At 45.3% G+C, this 19605-nt stretch overlaps 1 protein-coding gene across 2 annotated transcripts in view; it reads left to right on the top strand.

Moving 5' to 3' along the window:
• The window catches only part of akap12b (A kinase (PRKA) anchor protein 12b), a 45872-nt gene that overhangs the window by 25207 nt on the left and 1060 nt on the right, over positions 1-19605 (top strand). Inside the window, exons 1-2 of one of the 2 annotated variants that reach the window (XM_033990491.2) lie at positions 11572-11764; positions 14883-18995. In XM_033990491.2, the coding sequence (XP_033846382.1) occupies positions 11740-11764; positions 14883-18991 (4134 nt within the window). In that variant the 5' untranslated portion in view covers positions 11572-11739 and the 3' untranslated portion in view covers positions 18992-18995. Of the gene's footprint in view, positions 1-11571; positions 11765-14882; positions 18996-19605 lie in introns of those variants that run through there. The other variant, XM_033990490.2, reaches the window with a different exon arrangement.

The following is a 19605-nucleotide window of genomic DNA, read 5'->3' as shown; positions in this document are numbered from 1 at the left end:
GGCAGAGGCGCGCCTAATGAAGACGTCTGTGGATAGCCTGGATTTTAATGAATTTGTGTCCACGTTTAAGCTGGTGTTTGACCACCCGCACTACCAGGACAATGCTGCCTCCCGGTTATTGACTCTCAGCCAGGGCTCCAGGACGGTAGCGGATTATTCCATTGAATTCTGGACACATGCGGCGGAGCTGGACTGGACGGACAGCGCGCTGCGGGCTGTGTTTGTGCGGGGCCTGAACGAGACTTTGAAAGATGAATTGGTTTCCCGGGACGAACCCCCCGACCTGCGGACCCTCATCTCCCTCACTCACCGTATAGACAACCGCCTACGGGCTCGTCGCCGAGAGAGACGCCGGTCACCGGTCCCGCCGGAGCCACGCGCTGCCCCGCCCCCGCCGGATGAGCCCATGCAACTCGACAGGACCCTTGTGTCGACCGAGGAGCGTCAACGGAGGCGTCGTCTGGCCGGGGCTTGCCTCTACTGCGGTGAGCGCGGACATTATGTGGTCACTTGCCCAGTTCGGCCAAAAGGGGGGGCCCACCAGTAGCACTGGGAGTACTGGTGGGCGAGCAACACATCCTGGACTCTTCTAATAGACTGCGGCTCAGCGCCACCCTGTGCGTTCGCACAGAGACCTTATGCGTTTCCGCCCTTATCGACTCCGGGGCTGAGAGGGACTTTATTGATGCCCAAGTCGCGGAGCAGCTCGGGGTCTACCTGGAGCCCCTCGAACGCCCCTTAAATGCCCAGGGGCTCAATGGACGTTTTCTGGGGCACATCACTCACATCACAGAACCTGTCACCGTGATTCTGTCCGGCAACCACCAAGAGAACCGTCAGTTTCATGTCCTGTCCTCCTCCGCTTCTCCTCTGGTCCTTGGTTACCCCTGGCTACGCGCCCACAACCCTGTTTTCGATTGGGCCAGGGGCGGAGTTTCGGGCTGGAGTCCCGATTGCCACGCCAAGTGCCTTCGGTCCGCCCTCCCTCCGGCCGGGAGGTCCGTTCCTGTCGCTGATCCGTCCCCAGACACCCCCAATCTGTCCTCGGTGCCTGCTGAATATCACGACCTGGGGGAGGTTTTTAGCAAGAGCAAGGCCCTCTCTTTACCGCCCCACCGTCCATATGACTGCGCCATTGACCTCCTGCCGGGTGCCCCACTACCATCTAGCAGGCTATATAACCTGTCTAAACCTGAACGCGAGTCAATGGAGGACTATATCCGTGGGTCCCTGGCTGCCGGAATCATCCGCCCGTCCACTTCACCCGTGGGAGCGGGGTTCTTCTTTGTGGCTAAGAAGGACAAATCCCTGCGGCCTTGCATTGATTACCGGGGTCTGAACAATATAACCGTAAAGAATAAATACCCGCTTCCCTTACTGGACTCGGCATTTACGCCCCTCCACGGTGCGACCATCTTCTCAAAGTTGGATTTGCGGAATGCGTACCACCTGGTGCGCATCAGGGAGGGAGACGAATGGAAGACGGCCTTCAAGACACCCCTGGGACATTTCGAATACTTGGTTATGCCCTTCGGTCTCACCAACGCCCCTGCCGTATTCCAAGCCCTCATCAACGATGTGCTCCGTGATTTCCTTAACCGATTCGTCTTTGTTTACTTGGATGACATCTTGATTTTCTCGCGGTCCCCCCAGGAGCATCATCAGCACGTTCGCCAGGTTCTCCAGCGCCTCCTCGAGAATAAACTGTTCGTGAAAGCTGAGAAATGCGAGTTTCACGCAGAGGAGGTCAGCTTTTTGGGCTTCATTGTGGGGCGGGGCCAAGTAAGAGCTGACCCTGAAAAGATCCAGGCTGTCACTGAGTGGCCCGTTCCTACCAGCCGGAGACAGCTCCAGAGATTTATCGGCTTTGCCAATTTTTATAGACGTTTCATCCGGGATTTTAGTAGGGTTATCTCGCCCTTAACTAAACTCACCTCTCCTGCTTTGCCGTTTGCCTGGTCTCCTGAGGCGCAGACAGCCTTCGAGAAGCTTAAGAGACTATTTACCTCCGCTCCCATCCTGCACCAGCCCGACCCTTCACGGCAATTCATCGTGGAGGTCGACGCCTCCGACTCGGGAGTGGGGGCCGTGCTTTCGCAGAGGTTCGACCCCCACAACCGCCTCTGTCCCTGCGCCTTCTTTTCCCGGCGATTGTCCTCGGCCGAGGTCAATTATGATGTGGGGGATCGGGAGCTCCTTGCCGTAAAGCTGGCCTTGGAGGAGTGGCGCCACTGGCTCGAAGGGGCGGAGCAACCATTCATCGTCTGGACCGACCATAAAAACTTGGAGTACATCCAGTCCGCCAGGCGCCTCAATCCCCGTCAAGCTCGTTGGTCCCTCTTCTTCAGCCGCTTCAACTTTCTCCTCACCTACCGCCCCGGATCTCGGAACGTCAAACCAGATGCCCTCTCCCGCCAGTTCGCCCTGGAGGATAGCCCGGTCACCGCAGAAACAATTATCCCCTCCTCGTGTGTGGTGGCCGCGGTCCATTGGGATATCGAGGACACCGTCCGAGAGGCCCAGACCAACGACCCCGACCCAGGTAACGGCCCTCCAGATAAACTGTTTGTTCCCGATTCTGTCCGGTCTCAGGTGCTCCAGTGGGTCCATGCCTCCCGTTTCGCCTGCCATCCTGGTGCCGGTCGCTCTCTCTCCCTCCTCCGGAGACGCTTCTGGTGGCCCACGATGGACACAGACACCCGGGCTTATGTCGCCGCCTGCCAGGTATGTGCTCGGGCCAAGGCCTCCCACTCACCCCCTTCTGGTCTCTTGCATCCTCTCCCAGTTCCTCGTCGCCCTTGGTCCCACATCGCCTTGGACTTCGTGACGGGCCTTCCCCCTTCCCAGGGGAACACGGTGGTTCTCACCATTGTGGACCGCTTCTCCAAGGCCGCCCATTTCGTTGCCCTGCCTAAGCTCCCCACAGCCAAAGAAACTGCCGACCAGCTGACCAGTCATGTCTTCCGACTCCACGGCATCCCGGTGGACATCGTGTCCGACAGAGGGACCCAATTCACCTCTCAGGTATGGCGGTCTTTCTGCGACAGTTTGGGGGCCACGGTTAGCCTCACGTCCGGGTTCCATCCACAATCTAATGGGCAGACGGAGCGGGCCAACCAAGACCTGGAGTCGGCCCTACGGTGCACAGCCTCCGCCAACCCCGCGACCTGGAGTACTCACCTACCCTGGATAGAGTACGCTCACAACTCCCTCGTGAGTTCCGCCACTGGTATGTCCCCCTTCGAGGCATCGCTGGGATATCAACCCCCTCTCTTTCCCACGGAGGAGAGGGACCTCGCCGTCCCGTCTGTTCAGCGCCATCTCCAGCGCTGTCGCCGGATCTGGAAGAAGGCCAGGGCGGCCCTTCTTCGGGCTGGAGCGCGCACTAAGGCGACGGCCGATCGCCACCGTGTCCCGGCGCCCGTATACCAACCTGGCCAGATGGTTTGGCTCTCCGCCAAGACGGTCCCGCTGAAGACGGACTCCCGTAAGCTGTCCCCCCGATTCCTGGGACCGTTTAAGATCATGAGGATCATAAATCCATCGGCGGTGCGCCTCCAGTTACCCCCGTCTCTCCGGATTCATCCGACCTTTCACGTCTCCCAGGTTAAACCAGTCCGGACCAGCGACCTGTGCCCTCCGGCCGATCCCCCACCGCCCGCCCGAGTCATTGACGGCCACCCGGCGTTCACCGTCCGCCGCCTGATTGACGTTCGTCGCCGTGGTAGGGGCCTCCAGTACCTCGTCGATTGGGAGGGTTACGGTCCGGAGGAGCGATCCTGGGTGCCCAGGGCACGCATTCTGGACCCCGACATGGTGAGAGACTTCCACCGCGCTCATCCTGACAAGCCTGGGGGTCCACCAGGAGGTGGACCTTAGGGGGGGGGTACTGTCATGATGTCAGTTTTCCCTGTCCTCCCGTGCTCTCTCCCCCTCCCCTACCTGTGTGTCTGGAGCTGGGTGGAGTGCCTGACTCCTCCCGTGCACACCTGGGGTGCATCAGCCTAATCACCACCACCTGCTGCTGAGTACAAGAAGGCTTGGCAGTCTACACTCGGTGCCAGACCGTCCGCGTGTAAAACGTGAATGTTTCTTGCTAAGCTTTGTTATATGGTACTTTCCGGCAAATGCTCATTTGGATTTATGCACCCTCCAGATTCCTGCCTCTACTCGCCCAGCTCCTGCCGCCACGTTCCAGTCCCGGTATCGCTTCCAGCTCGTCTTGTCTCCTGCTCGTCTCGTCTCCTGCTCGTCTCGTCTCCTGCTCGTCTCGTCTCCTGCTCGTCTCGTCTCCTGTCCGGTCCTGGTCTCTGGTTTGTCACCCGCTCCCCGCTCTGGTCTTCGTCTGATCCGCCTGCCCTGGTACCGCACCTGCTTCTATCCCCGTCCTGGTCCTGTCCTGCCCGCCTCTACCTGCACCGCACCCGCCTGACCCGTCTCCCGCTCCCCGGTTCCTGTACCTGCTCTTGTGACCTGTTTAAAGACTGCATTTTCACCGCTGTAAATAAACACTGTTAAAACTGCTCTGGTCTGCATCCTTTGGTCCTATCCGCACCGTTACGACACATCTTTTTGTGAATTGGGGGCATTCTTCACCATTTTCTCTATTTTGATTTTTCAGTGCATGTACAAGTATTAGCTAAGCTCCCAGCTCAACAGCTACAAATCAATGCCAGCACATGCATTTGACTAAAAGCCTTTCTAAACCATAGGGGCAGTACCTTCCTTGAAAGCACATAAGGATCCACTCATTGTTTTAATCTTGATCGATGACGATTATAAAACAACACAACATGCATTAAAGCTCAAGACCTTCAGCAGTCTAGCAGTAATAGCTACAAAATCAATATGCACATTTTTGTACATGACAAACTATCCCAGTTTCATTGTCAGTTAGAATAAAGTGTCCACAGATGTTTGCCAGTCCAGATTGTTATAGTTATCCTCTCTGTGCTGCCTGTACCTCTTTATCACATTTAGTTGCAGGTGTAACATTTTATGAGAGGAATGTGTTCAGACTGTGCGTGTGTATGTGGTTGGGGGTTAACTGGATGGGACTGTCCCGTTGCCAAAAGCATTCATCATCCTTGTATTTCGAACCTCTCCCTATACTCCGACTGTGTGCTCTGGGCCAGTGGGTCTCAGTTTGTCCTAACACAAACCAGACCGCAGCTTAGTTCTTTCCCAATATGAATTACACTGTATTCCTCTATAGCATTCCTTCTGACATCAATAATTATAGTGAGTATTTCCTATAACATCCTGAATACTGCTTTTAAAATGCGTGGATATGGACTGCTGAAGGATATTTTCCCAGTAGTGAGACAAGCATCAATCACAGCCCATTCAGTAATTGAGTTACAGTCACAGAGCTGCGTGTTTTATTCGTTAATTTGTTGAGTAACTCGTGATAGGGATGGATGCATTCAATAGCTAGCAAGTTTGGAAACAGTCCTCATTTTTCTCATTGCATGAATTTGTTTAGTTTAAAGGTGAACTATGTAACTTTTCAGATGGAGAGCCCATTATCTGCTTGTCTCCATGGAGATGTTATTGCTCTGTCTCGAATGTTCTACAGTATGGTATTAAACCTATCCATCTATCTCCATGGAGACAAGCATGTGACACCACCAGGCCAAGTTACTGGTTAGATCTGTGGAGACACCTCGTTCACAGTAAGAATACATGCTTTTCAATGTGTTTTTGTGTAATAAATGCTAGATAGATAAGATAAATGCCATACTTTGGAACATCCCATCTCCTTGAAGACTAGCTGGTGGGAGTCCCTCATTAGAAAAGTTACATAGTGCGCCTTTAAGAACAATAGGATAAAGGTATAGTATCAGTTACCCATAATAAGTGCACTTTTGCCACTCACAGCCCTTGCATCTGAGGCAACAAGAACAATTAATTTGTTTTAAATATATTTTGTTGTAACATTATCCAAGCTTTAACTAATGGTATTTTGTTGCAGCAGTCGATCAGGCTTACATCCACTTGTGCAAGCATAATATTTCAACTGATGTATTTAAATGTAATACAGACATCTGTCTTCAGGCATTGACAGGCTTTGCAGAATATACATTCCAATAACATCACACCTGATCTTTGGTCATAAACACCAGACTTGATAACACATATTCAAATTTCTCTGGGAAAGTTACTGTTGTCCCACTTTCTTGTCTGTACATGCCACCAGCTGCACCTGTTGATAGGCATCTAATAATTTTCTAATAATATTTTTTTTTCTGCATTTTGACCTACGTCTAAACTTAAATCTGGTTTAGTCATTGTTTAGTCCTGCTAGTCCTTATTATGAAATGTTTTAATTCTGTTGAACCTCTTTAATGAATGTCATCTGAACCTGTTCAAATGTATTATTAATCTAATATTATAGGGCTGCACAATTTATTCATTTTCAATCAAGATTGAGATCCAGTTGTTTCATATTGTGATATGTTTGTTTCTTTTAAATGACAGGTTTACAGTCAATCCTCTGTCATTAAAAACATGTGGCTTGGAGTAGTTCAGATTTTGGAGGAATCTGCCCAGCCCAAAAATATTACATTGTAAAACTGAGAAAATTAGTGAATGCTTTCCTAATACACCTCTGATTTAGACCTAAGCTGTAGAGATGTGGTCATATTGTGAAACCCCCCAGGACCCGCTCTGTCATGTTTCGCGGCACCAAAAACCTAATTTCCCCCCCTGCCCCTCACCCCACAACCCCAAGTGGATCCCACTTGTGGGGTGTTCATAGAATGGGACAGAGGAATGTGGTCCACCCTCCTCTGCAGGACTCCAAAAGCATTATGACTGATGGTTGAAATTTAACCAGTATTTAATACAGTCTTAACAACACTGCTATGCTTCAGTGCTTTAGTCTGGTATGTATCACATAAGGACTGTATGTTACAACTTAATTTGCCATTTTCACCATACTGTTTTACATCATTGACATTTGTGGCCAGAAATCTCTCAAAACACATCCAAATTGTTCTGAAAACAGCTGTGATGTTAGCTTACTCCTTTTTGGCAATGTCTAAATTAGATTGAAACGCCCAGTTAAAATTGCTTGTTAAAGGGGAGAGGTATCAGAGCTGGAGACGTGGTGCATGGTTGTGGATCTGAGCCAGAAAATAATGTTAAGCAGATATACAAAAACAATGAGGTAAGAAAAAGATTTGTTTCCTGGAAGAGGATAATAAACATCTTTAGCATTACAAGATAGGGCCTCCAGGTCAAGAGAAATCTACAAATCTATAAGTATAAGCCCATTCTAATAGTAAGGCATTTGGACTTATTTTACCTTTCTTTACTTTATTCATAATGCCCAATTGGTTGTTTCAGTTACTTTTAATTTCAGTAGGTGTTTTACAGTGCATAGCCTGAGACAACATGATGTCTAACACCAACTGGAATGCCAAATTGCTCCCTGAAATATGTCTGGAATGCAAAATAAAGGCAAGTGCAACAGATGGCAGGTCACAACTATGAAGAATTTTGTTGGTCAAATGGCTCAAATCCACTATTTACTGAACATGGTTGATAAAACATTTTATTTTGAATTTAAATCATTTTGTTTACACGTGTTAGTGACTGAATACTGATCATTTAAAGTGGCTGTACCCATATTTTTTTTGTTGTAGTTGACCAAAATTAGTTTTACCCCAGTATAGATATATTGTATAAGCAGCTCTTAAGGTAGAAATGAGTTTTCTGTGTGTTGTCTACATCTAATTCAGAGCGTTTTATCCTCAGAGATTCAGGAAGTGCACTGTTAACATGCTAGTGGTTGTTAGCATACTTGTGACAGCAAAACTCCACCCTGGTTGAGATGAATAATTAGGATTCTCGGAATGCATAAGATAAGGAACAACTTTGGACCTCTGCAAACTAAACTAAATAAACTAGTTGTGTTTTTCATGTTTTGAAAATCAGGTACAGCACTTTTAACAGTATACCAATAGACTGTACATAAACTTCACTGTTCAAAGTTCAGTCATGAAACATAGAGAGACACGTCACATCTTTTATCTTTCTGAATCACGCTTTCACGGGAATTCATGGAGTACAGGATAAACTCAAAGCATTACATCGCTCGAGGAAATGGGAAAGGGGCGGAAGAGGAAGCCATGATGTCAACAAGAGACTGTATTTCCTGTCTTACATTCTTATCCTGTCCTGTCAGCCAAAACTGTAGAGCCCAGCTTAAGTACTTCTCAGATGGGACAGAGGAGTGGCATTGGACCATGGGACACTATCAACAGGTCCACTGATCAAAACTCTCTGATCTTGTGTTAAATTCATGCACACTTGAGTTTCTCTTTCCTCCAATTATCCCAACATGGTCCGAAATCTTGTTCTTGGAATTCTTTGAGGAAGGAGGCAACGTAGACTCTTCTTGGCCTGTCTGTCTGATGATGTCATGCTCTTTTTGTATACAGCGTACAAAAAAGCACCCTTCACCCATCCTTCCACTCACTCAGTACCCCTCCTCAGACATTCCTGAGTTTTTTTCACATTGATCAGATAGAACTTTTGCGTCAGTACTCCCTTAAAACCGCGGCCACTTACTTCCCAAGTTTTGTCTAGTTTGTTCGAATTTGTTTACATGAGGGTATGTGATTCAATGCGATCAGAATTTTATTTAAAGTTTTCTGATTATTTTTGCCAAATATTGAATATGATAAAGTTAGGTGATTAATTCCAGTGAGTTACTTTGACTCTTATTTCTTATCTTATGTTCAAAAGAATGTTTAAATATGTCCATCCTTCAGTTCTATTATATATGAGGTGAACATGCACAATCCTCATAGAAAAGCCTCATCCTGCTGCAGGATCAAGCCCAGGACGTTCTTGATGTGAGGCGAGAGTGCTTGCCATCACCAGTCACATGGGGCCAGTAAAGACACCAATAATGACATTTAGTGTTTTTATGACTGTGAAACATAAAACAATTTATGTGTTAATTGATGAAGCAGTGACATGTATGTCCAGGAAAATTTTAAACCAGATCGTGAACTTGATCCACAATGTCGTCTTTCACAACTCTTGGCTTTTTCCACCGTTTAACATCCTTTTTACAGACTGTATATAGGATCTTCACAACAGCAATTCTCACAAATCCCGCCGTAGCCCAAAGGCAGTGCGGGTGCCTAAATTAAAATGTGTCAGTATGTATGGAAGTCTAGGAATGTGACTGATGTGGGTGAGTCAGGGAGAGCAGAGAGGATGAGGGCCGAGCCAAAGGGAAGTGCACTCCAATCAAACTTTAAATGCCTCAGAGTGACTCAATGTCCACTCAGCATTATGTTCTGCTCCTATAGTGGTCCATTGTGTAAGATGATAGGAAAGTTGTATAGTGAAATGCCAGCCCTATGAGACACTGTAATAACTGCAGGCTTGATGTATGTGTCATGGCTGGATTCCTCGTAAATGACTGTGATCATCTTTATGAAAATCACAAAGGTGAATTATGGCTTTACCCTCCAGTTTATTGTATAGTTGTTTTTGTTATGTCTAAGTAATTTGAAATGGGCTTGAAATGGGCTTGCCAAATGCATGGGGAAAGCCTTCTCTCTTCACTTGCCTGTACTTGAACCTACAATTAAATCCTTGACATATGGAACATATTCAACAAACAACAACAAAAACACCTTCTCAATGATTAAATTGACTAAAATGTCACCATATTTTGTAGGCAATTTTTTACACCCTGGAAATTACGAAAGCAATTATCTAGGCCTGAGACAGCTACAATCCTGTTTCCCATAAACAATCAAAACCATCATTTCAAATATCTATCATAACCATCACAAAGAATGGCATGAAGAAACTATTCAGAACGACTTATTCCTATTACATAATGTTACTCTTAGCCTGAAAACTCCCTGGCCCTGCTCATGTAGCTGAAGCTTTGTGCATAGCCACAAAATTAATTCACATCACGTTAAATTAGTTATAACACTTAACCATGCCTGCAGTCAGGCTGTAGCAGACACTACTTGATTACTATTGTTATCACCCTTTTGGGAGCTATGCACCAGAATTCACACATTCCTGTGGGACAATGCATAAGTGTGACAGATCTGATTATGCCGGTATTTACCTGGGGATTTATCTGCATTCCTCCAGACCCCCCTCATCCCGGGACACAAAAGGCAAATTAAACCTGTCTGGATTGGCGTAATTGAGTAGTGGATTTGAGCTTCAGAAGCTTTGGTTTAGACTTGTTTTGAAAAGTTTAATAATAGTTTATTAGTTTGCATAGTTAGGTCTGTTTGCTTTAATTAGGTAACTATAACGCTTACTTTAACGCTTAGTAGCTGGCTTGCACAAAAAGACACGCACACACAAATATTTACCAAATATGAACAAAAATCAAAGTGGCTTTAATAAATTAATTTAATAAAGTATCAAAGTGATCTAACTTGACATTGGTAAAAATTCCAAAAGTGAAATTTGGACTTTCCATAGACTGTTTTCTCCCAACAGGAATCTAAATACAAGTGTTAGTATCAGATCCAGCTTTCTTCTTGGCCTCACAGTTGGCATTGTCTACAATTGTAGCACTTGTAGTGTGGAAAAACATTTGGAGTTTACCCCAAATGAACCTATAATGTTACAGTGAGGCAGTGCATACACAATGGACTTCCAAACAAAATGCCTGCCTCCTGGTTTGTCTCTGTCAACGTGCTTCTTGATGGCTGGTGACAATAGTTATGAGATATGGTGATACTGTGGGCATGTGGTTGCCCCCTTGAATGTGGGAGTGAAAGAGAGGGTTGCAGATACTTTCTAGACTTGTTTTGAGTTAGTTGTTTGTCTTTTGTGGAGAAAGCGAAATAATGAATGTGAATTTATGTGGAGACCCATACAGGAAGTGGCTCTGGAGTGGATTGTATGGAGTTTAAATATAGTGGAAAGTAAAGTTTCACTTGTATTTGTATGTCTCTTTTTTAAATAATATTTCTGACTTGCATTGAAATAAAGTGATCTCATAACTTCACCATGTTGTTAGAGTATCCGGTTAGCTGTTGTAGCAGAAGCAATTTTGAACGATGCATCATGTGATTTGTGATATGATCTGAAAATACTGAAATAATAAGTCAATTTAGCCTTTTCCTTTGATCGCAGCACAGTTGTAAAGAATCACCTGAAGCAGTAATAGTATTAACAGTAACAGGCCAACAGCAATAATAGTAGTATTTAGTATTAGTAGTTGTGGAAATATTTAAAATATTTAGCTATGTGCATTTTTATTCTTTCTTATATTTTCTTTTTGATTAGCAGTACTTTTATTGGGCATAAAAGTAACATTTTCCTATGGTTAAGGTAAGTAGTGATCACAAACTTCAGTCGTGCTATAGGAAGAGGAGTAGGTGGAGCGGGTGTTGGGATGTATGGGTGGAGTAGTGGTGGTGGGGGTGGGGGGTGCTCATTCAGAACAGCTGAAGAAAGGCGCGGGACAGACAGGGGGAGGAGGAGGAGGAGAGGCGGGGGTGGTCCCAAACATGACATGTGTGTGAGTCTGTTGAAATCAGTGTGTAGCTCTCTCTTCCCCACATACCGACCGGGACGCAGCAACTAGAGACACAGCTCAGCCCTCTGTAGAGTGAAGCAAGTGAACCGTGAGCCAAGTTTGAACTGAGAATTTACAGTTTATATTTTTCAAGACCTTTTTTCATTCTTCCATTTTTCATATATTTTTAAGAAAGTCATTTTGGAGTTGTACAAATGCTTGGGACAATAACTTTAACAGGTGAGCCTACATTTCAGTTATTTGACATATGGTCCAAAGTTTATCATCATTTTCTGCTGTTATTGGTAATTGAGTATGTCATGTAAGTCTATGCAAAGGTTTCTTGTTACATGATTTTACATGAGTTTTTTAGCCTAAGGCACTGTTGTCCTGAGGGTGTGGTTAGCCTGCACTGTCCCAGCATGGATGAGTAAATTCAGCTGTCCCATATGTGGATATAGTGATAGTGGAGAGAATTCCAGTTGAATTCCTTTTGAATTTAATATCAGTGTCACATCTCAACTTTTATAGTCTCATACTTCCAATATGTTGAATTATGAACTACAAATAATGATTATGTAGTTCACTTTATTTCCCTACACAGCATCTCCTCTTTTCCTGTTGCCAATGTAGCCCATTGTCCAATTGTTCTATACTTTCAATGAATCCTTTCACTGATGTATTCAAACTAAGTCCCCTAAACATCACTTAACAACACTAACTTCTTGGTGGGAAAAAAATCTGACAAAGCAACAGCTGCCCCTGTAGTACAAATGCACCCACTGTACAACATCAGTATTTGACAGACCTTTTCAAAGCCCTCTTTTAGCTCGGGCCACAAACGGTGCCAGCTCTCCCCGGTGTCTTGTCATGTGAAGTATTCATTAGATTAGACTTCCATCTTAATTCCCAGTGGGTTATTCACTTTAGTGGACTGTAATGGGGAGGGTACAGGGCATATGGAATTAATTACTTCACAAGGCTTTAAAAAGTTGGGAAAGTAATGGTTTGGTGGTGGATAATTTGCACAAAGTTATGTATTACATTTGTGTAATAGCCAAGTACAGAGATATGCTTCAAAGCCATATTGTGTTGTATATAAGTGGAAAGAATGATGCAATGGTTAATGGACTTTGGGTGTGACTGATGCCTGGATCCCCTATGGAGACAGTGGAGTGCTCCCTCTGACCACACCTTATATCATGGAGCTATTGAGATACTTAGGCTACTATACCACTATACACTTCTAGTTATTAACTGCTATACTTGATCACTTGACACCATCTGATGCGCAAAATGTTATGAATTATATATTTGCAATAAATACTTTGTTTTTTATAGATACTTTTTGCTTTACCTACTACTATTCCTACTTTTGTATTAGTGAGTAAGTGAGTGAGTGAAAGGGGCCATATAACTTCCCGAGTTTAGGATATAAGTTTCTTGGCCCACATGTAAACAAAGCTTGTCTCCAGTAGAAAGTACTTTGACCCCAGTTAATGTGTATGTATCTGTATGTTTGATATGCAACACCCTTCTAAAGTGATTTGGGTTCTAGCCTCGGGACATACCCCTCCCCACTCCATCTCCGTCTCTCCCCATAGCCCCCCACTGTCTCAGCCCTCTCACACACATTCTTGCCCGTACAGTCGTTATTCAAAACACCCGCCCTCCTCCACCCCCTCCTCCTTTTTGCATTTAAACCACTCCACCCCCTCTTCCCCCAAAACGAATCAGTTAACAGTTGTGTGTGCCTGTAAAAAAAATCGGACCGGAAAACAAAGATCAAAAAGAGAGGAGAGATGCCAGTAGTCTGTTAAATCAACATGGTTCCTGTTTTACTATCCATGTAGATACACATAGACCCCTCCCTCACACATGTGCTACATCAAGTCTGTAAATGGCCCACGTTCACACAGTTGTATTCGTTTTGTTAATGCTTGACTAGTATCACCTATGTGACTGAGACACACAATTGTTAGAGATTGTTTTTTGATTGGTCTGCCCCATTTTGTTTACATAGGGTCTTTTCAGTGTGCTAGCTCCAAATGACAAACTTCCTCAAGCCTGCATGGTTTCTTGATAATAGAAAAGTTGACCACCCCCCGTCTTTTATTTTGGGAGGCCAAAGAGGGTAAGAGGGCTATTGTGTTTGTATGAGTATGTGCCTTAGGAAGGGGGGTGGTCCCCATCCATCCTGCTGTGGTGGAATTTGGGTCAAGGGGATTGGGACTTTTTTAAATAGGAGTAAAAGCCAGTATTGTATAGCTTATATTTAACACAATTTGAAGTTAGGACAACAGACATTCAGATTTTCCAATTAACATTTAAGTCCAAAATATGTTTATCTAAATAAAGAGGTGACAACATATCTTAAATTCCTCAGTCGATAAGATATGGGTGTGACTGTGGCTTTAAGTTTGGTATGTTGCTTAGTTAATAAATACAATTACCGTGTAGCCTTTTTCAAAATCCCCTCCTTACTTTTTTGGATCTTTGGAAATGTTGGAATGTGGTTCTTCTAAGTGGAGCTTTATGTCTATAATTAAATACAAGTATGTAGACAGACATTTGGTTTTGCATTTTTGTGTCAGACAAAAACAGATGGTTTTTTTTCCCATATCAACATTTTTATTTTTTTATTACAAAGTCTCAAAAATATGATTCTTTTTTCACTAATGATTAAATTGAGAGCTTAGTTTCCTCTCAGTGTAATAGGCTCATGGTGTTTTTAGTGGGTGTAATCAGGTAAGCTGATAGCTGGGCATTAACTGCTGGCAGTCCCTATTGAAAGTGCAGGGGTATCAGATGTGAGGGTTTCCAGACTGCAATGAGATGTGAGAGGAGAAAAAAAGGTTTGAGACGCTGCTGGTCATCACCCCATACACTCTCCCCTATCAAAACACAGATAGATGGCAGACGGACATCTTTTCAATCTCAAGATTGTATACAGATTTATCCAAACTACATTTTGTAGTATTTAGCAATTATAGGGCACAAGACTATCATGTTATTTAGTTTTCTATTATATATGTAAGCAAACATAGACACACGGAACTGATACTGCCAAAATGCTTATAATAAAATAGTGTTGGTATTAGAATGTTGATTAGAGTATAGACAGATGGTTTTGCTTGTATTCAGGTTGTCACAAGAAGTGAACAAACATAGTACAATAAAAGTGGATTTATTTGGACAATGCTACTATTTTCATGTGTATTTTAACATTTTATTGTATTTGTTATTATTATTATGTTTGGGGTTTTTTGGGGTCTGTTTGAAAACTGAGATCTAGATTTATGTGAGAACTAATATAGAACTAACCAAATGTTTGTTTGTTGTTGTCTTCTCACTGCAGTGGGCCAACCGGATGGTGTGTCTGTGGCTCAGAAGGAGGAGGCACCTGAGACGATGGATGCCATTCAGGACGAAGTGGCTCCTCAAGTAAATGGAGAGAAAGTGGAGAAAGAATCAGCTGATGCCAATGACATTTCAGTTGTTGAAGAGAAAGCCACAGAGGAGAAAAGTGAAGATGCAAACGAGGTTGGCTTCAAGAAAATATTTCGTTTTGTTGGCTTCAAATTCACTCTGAAGAAAGACAAGAGTGAGGAAAAGGACCCGGTTAAACTACTGACCATCAAAGATAAAGAAGATGACACAGTTGTGGATGAGGTTGTTAAAGAGGAAGAGGCAACTGTTGAGGAGAAGAGCACAGTTGAAGAGAAAGAGGCTGATACTGCTGTTGAAGCAGAGGTCAGTAAAGACGCAGAGAAGACTGAAAGCCCGGAGGTAGAAGCCAAGTCTACTGAAGGAGAGGTCACAGAAGATGCACCCAAAGAGGAGAAAACTGAAAAGGAGGAAGAGACCAGCCCAGCCCAAGAAGTTATCTCCCCATTTAGAAAGATCTTTAGCGGTGGGCTCTTCTCCAATCTGAGAAAGAAAGCTAGTATCAAGAAGACAAAGGATGAAGAAGAGATGAAAGAGGAGACACCAAAGGAGGAAGAAACAGCAGCTGCTGGTGAAGAGGAGAAAGCAGAAACAATGGAAGGAGCTCTTGAAGAAGAGAGCAAATCAGAGGCTAAAGAGGAGGTTGCAGTCACTTCTGAGGAGGATAAGCCAAAGGAAGACGCTGTCACTGAGGACGTAAAGGAAGTGGCCGCAGAAGAATCTAAGCCTGAGGCAGCTACAGATGGAGAGGCCACAGCAGAAGCACCTACTCCAGAAACTGATACTACTGACGAGGCCAAACCAGATGAGGAGAAAGCCGCACTGGAACTGTCCACAGAAGCTGAACTGCTGTCCTCCCAGGAGAAGGCCAAACCCCATGGAAGCCCTCTCAAAAAGCTGTTTACAGGAGCTGGCCTTAAAAAGCTGTCAACTAAGAAACAAAAGACCAAGAAAGATGCTGAAACAAAGCTTACTGAGTCTGGGGAGCAGGCTGAACAACTACAGTCGTCCACTGAATCTGCAGAGGTCCCTAAAGCTGAGAGTGGCCCCTCATCCCCAGAAGAGTCCGGAGAACATGTGGTCACTATGGAGGTCACTGAGAAAGAGTCCAGCCAGGAGACCGATGGTGAAGTCACCTCTGACGGGGAGAAGAAAAAGGAGGGGATCATTGCCTGGTCTTCCTTCAAGAAACTTGTGACTCCAAAAAGACGTGTAAAGAGACCCTCTGAGAGTGATGATGAGGGTAATGGTGAGAAACCTGCCAAGTCTGCAACACTATCTTCCACTGAGAGTGCTACCCTTGCAGATAAGAGTGGCGAAGAGGAGACTAAAGAGGAGAAAACCACAGAGGAAGAGCCAAAGACAGAAGCCACTGAAAAACTCACCAGCAGCACTGAGGAGAAAAAGAAAATGGACACGTCTGTCTCCTGGGAAGCTCTGATGTGCATGGGCGGTCCAAAAAAGAGAACACGTAAAACCTCTGACTCTGATGATGATGAGACCAAGGTTGAAGAGGAACCAACAGCAGCAGTAGAAGAGGCCGAAGAGGAGGCTACAGTTGAAGCTGTGGTTGCCACTCCACAAACCAGTGAGAACGAGGGTGAAGTTGTGTCCTCTCCTGAACCTGTGAGCCCTCCTGTTTCTGCCTGGGACACACTCAAACGCATGGTTACGTTGAAGAGGACAAAAAGTGAAGAAAAGCCAGAGGATGCTGTAGAACAAGTCCTGTCCGACAGTGAGGCCCCAAAAGAAGAGTCATCTTTCTTTCTGAAGAAGTTCTTCCCTGGGCGTAGAAAGAAGAAGTCTGAAAAGCAAGCCTCAACTGAACACGGCTCTGGTGAAGAGGATTCTGACACTCCAGCGGTGGTCCCCCTTTCTGAATATGATGAACCAGCTGAACCTGAAACTGAGAAACAAGCCCATGCAGAAGTTGTCCAGGCCAAAGTCAGTGCTGCAGAAGAGAGGTCCCCATCTTGGATCTCAGCAGCAGTTGAAGATGACAAACAAGACCAGCTGAGTGATATCCCAGAGGAGGCTGAGAGCGCTGCCACCCCGAAATCGGTTGATACTGACATTACAGAAGATGAAGAGCAAGCCCCTGTGTCTCCTAAACAAGTCGACACCGGCCGCAGACTGTCCATTGCTGAAGTCAAACCAGTCGCTCCAGCTCCATCCTCAGAAACAGCCACTGTTCCCAAAGAACCAGAGACTGAAAATGCTCAGGAAGTTCTTCAAGCTGTTGAAGCCCAGAATGATGTAATCCCTGCAAAGACCTCTGTTGCTGTTGAAGATGCTCCCATGGAAACCGCTGTTGAAACAACTGAGTATGAGCCACCAACTGAAACTGCTGATGTTAAGACCAATTCCATCCTCGAGGTGCATGCCCGTGATGAAGCTATGGCTATCTGCACTGGTCTGGGAACCAAGGAGATCGCAAAAGTCACTCTAGAGAAACCTGTGTCACCGATCACAGAGTGTATGGCTGTAATTCGTGATGCCTGTTCTACTGAAGTGTCAATTGAGGAGAAGCCAGCCATCACAGAACAAGCTACCATGTCCGAAGATCCTGTCCTTGAAGCTCAAATCCACCAAGTCGACACCACTGAACTCGAACCCATGGTAGAAAAAACAGCAAATAGCATTGCAGACATTCAAGTTGCCACTGAAGGTATTGAGCCACATATTGAGAAAGTTGGTATTGTCAGCACTGAAATGGAAGGATCTGAAGTTATACAGCCACCTACAGTTAGCGAGAATTCACCTAAAGTTGAGGTCATTGATCCAATTATTGCAACATCCGAAGCTGCACTGTGTACCCAAAGTGTTGAAATTACTGAGCCAACTCTAGAAACCAAGGAAGTCCAGATGGACATGGAGCAGCTTGTTGCTACTGAAGAAATCTCCCCAGTTGAAGAGGTAGTCCACACAGTGGCCAAAGAGGTATCCTCCACCATAGGTGACAGTACAATAACCACCACAAAGGAAACTGAGCCAGAATTCCCTGTGGTCCTGCCCAGTGAAGTTATTCCTGTGATTGCAGAAACAGTAGTCCTTGTCGCCCCAGCCAGCCCTAACCCCGAAGAAGTTCTTGCTGAAAATGTGCCCGTCTCTGAAGCGGTTGTAGATGAAGTTGTTGAATCAGAGGTTGCTGGGACTGAGGTCATTGAGGAAACTACAGAAGGTGAAACAATTGAGTCACAAAGCATGGAAATTGCCAAGAATGTCATCCAAGAGGCTGTGGATAAAGTTTCAGAAGATGCCCCTGAATCTGAAAAACCCAGCAGTCCATCCTCTACTATCCCAACCCCAGACCATGCAGTTGCAACAATTGAGAAAGATGTTGAGATCGAATCAGAAACTCCAATAGTCACAGACACTCCAATTGCAATTCTTTGTGAGAAATCCTCGCCAAAAGTCCTTCATGTGGCCATGGAAGTTACTGACACAATTCCCCTTGAAGTCACAGGCAGTATTGACTCAACTGAAGAGGAGAAGAAGCCAGAGGAGGACAAGCAAGAGGAAGAGGTTAAAGTAAGTGAAGAGACAGCAGCAGCAGAGGAGAAAGAAGAGGTCAAGGAAGAAAGTCCGGATGAACCAGAACCGAGCAATGAGACGGCAGTAGCTGAAGAGAACGTTAATGACACAGAGACAGTTGAAGAAGAGACAGAATCCAAACCCCTAGAGCTCCACATCCCAGTCCAGGTGGTCCTCCAAACAGCACAAGTTCTTGAAGAACCAACAGTGGAAGAGGAGGCTGCAGTTGAGTTTGACACCAACGGTCCTGTAGGCGCCCCAGTTCAAGCAGAAATCAAGACAAACGGTGAACAAGTGTCCGAACGGCTGTCTACTGTGTCAGAGGAACCCCAAGAAGCAGAAGCAGCAGTAGCAGCAGACAGCCAACCAGAAGCAGAGAAGCCATTAGGGAAATGCGCCGAGGTCATGGCCCAGGTGATTGAGGTGATCGAGGAGGCCGTGAAGGAAATAGAACCAGTCTCCACAGAGATCACAGCAGCATCGTGAGCAGGTGAGGCGGCCCCTTTATTAATGGTACATGTGTTTTAGTGTGAGAACCAAGGTAGTTTTGTAAAATTCCTTTGTTGGCCTATCAAGCAATCTTTTCATAGTAGCTTTTTTAAAACATCAATGGGCCCTGGTTTTATTAGGGGAGTAGAGGAGGGGATTTACCCACTGACCAGATGAAAAAGCTTTTGTTCAGACTATGAGTAACTAGGGGACCTTTGATATCAAAGCAGGAATGCCGCTGTTGACCCCTTCTTTGTAGGCCGTGGGTTTTAAAGGGAAGCAGTGTGTGTGAGGGGCAGATGAACTTGTGCTGAAAGACTGATTATGATTCCTCCTCTGCCTCCTCCCGTTTTCTTTCTCAGTATGGAGTCAAGAAACCATGTCAGTGTACACATTTGTTAGATTAAATTACAAAGCCTCAAAGACCTCAAATTGGGACTTTTCTGTTATTTTGACTGAATTATACTTTCAATGTATACGGCAACATGATATAAGGGGCAACTTGATATAAAGGGCCACTTGAATGCTAGTGCCCTATGAGGAATTTAATAGGAAATGAACTCAGTGTGTTACAGAAGCAGCATTTTTACATTGTGCAGACATTTACATTT

Source organism: Periophthalmus magnuspinnatus, chromosome 24 (assembly GCF_009829125.3).
Source record: "Periophthalmus magnuspinnatus isolate fPerMag1 chromosome 24, fPerMag1.2.pri, whole genome shotgun sequence".
Taxonomy (NCBI): domain Eukaryota; kingdom Metazoa; phylum Chordata; class Actinopteri; order Gobiiformes; family Gobiidae; genus Periophthalmus; species Periophthalmus magnuspinnatus.
The sequence above is the reverse complement of the archived record's forward strand: the minus strand, read 5'-3'. Positions and strand labels throughout refer to the sequence as shown.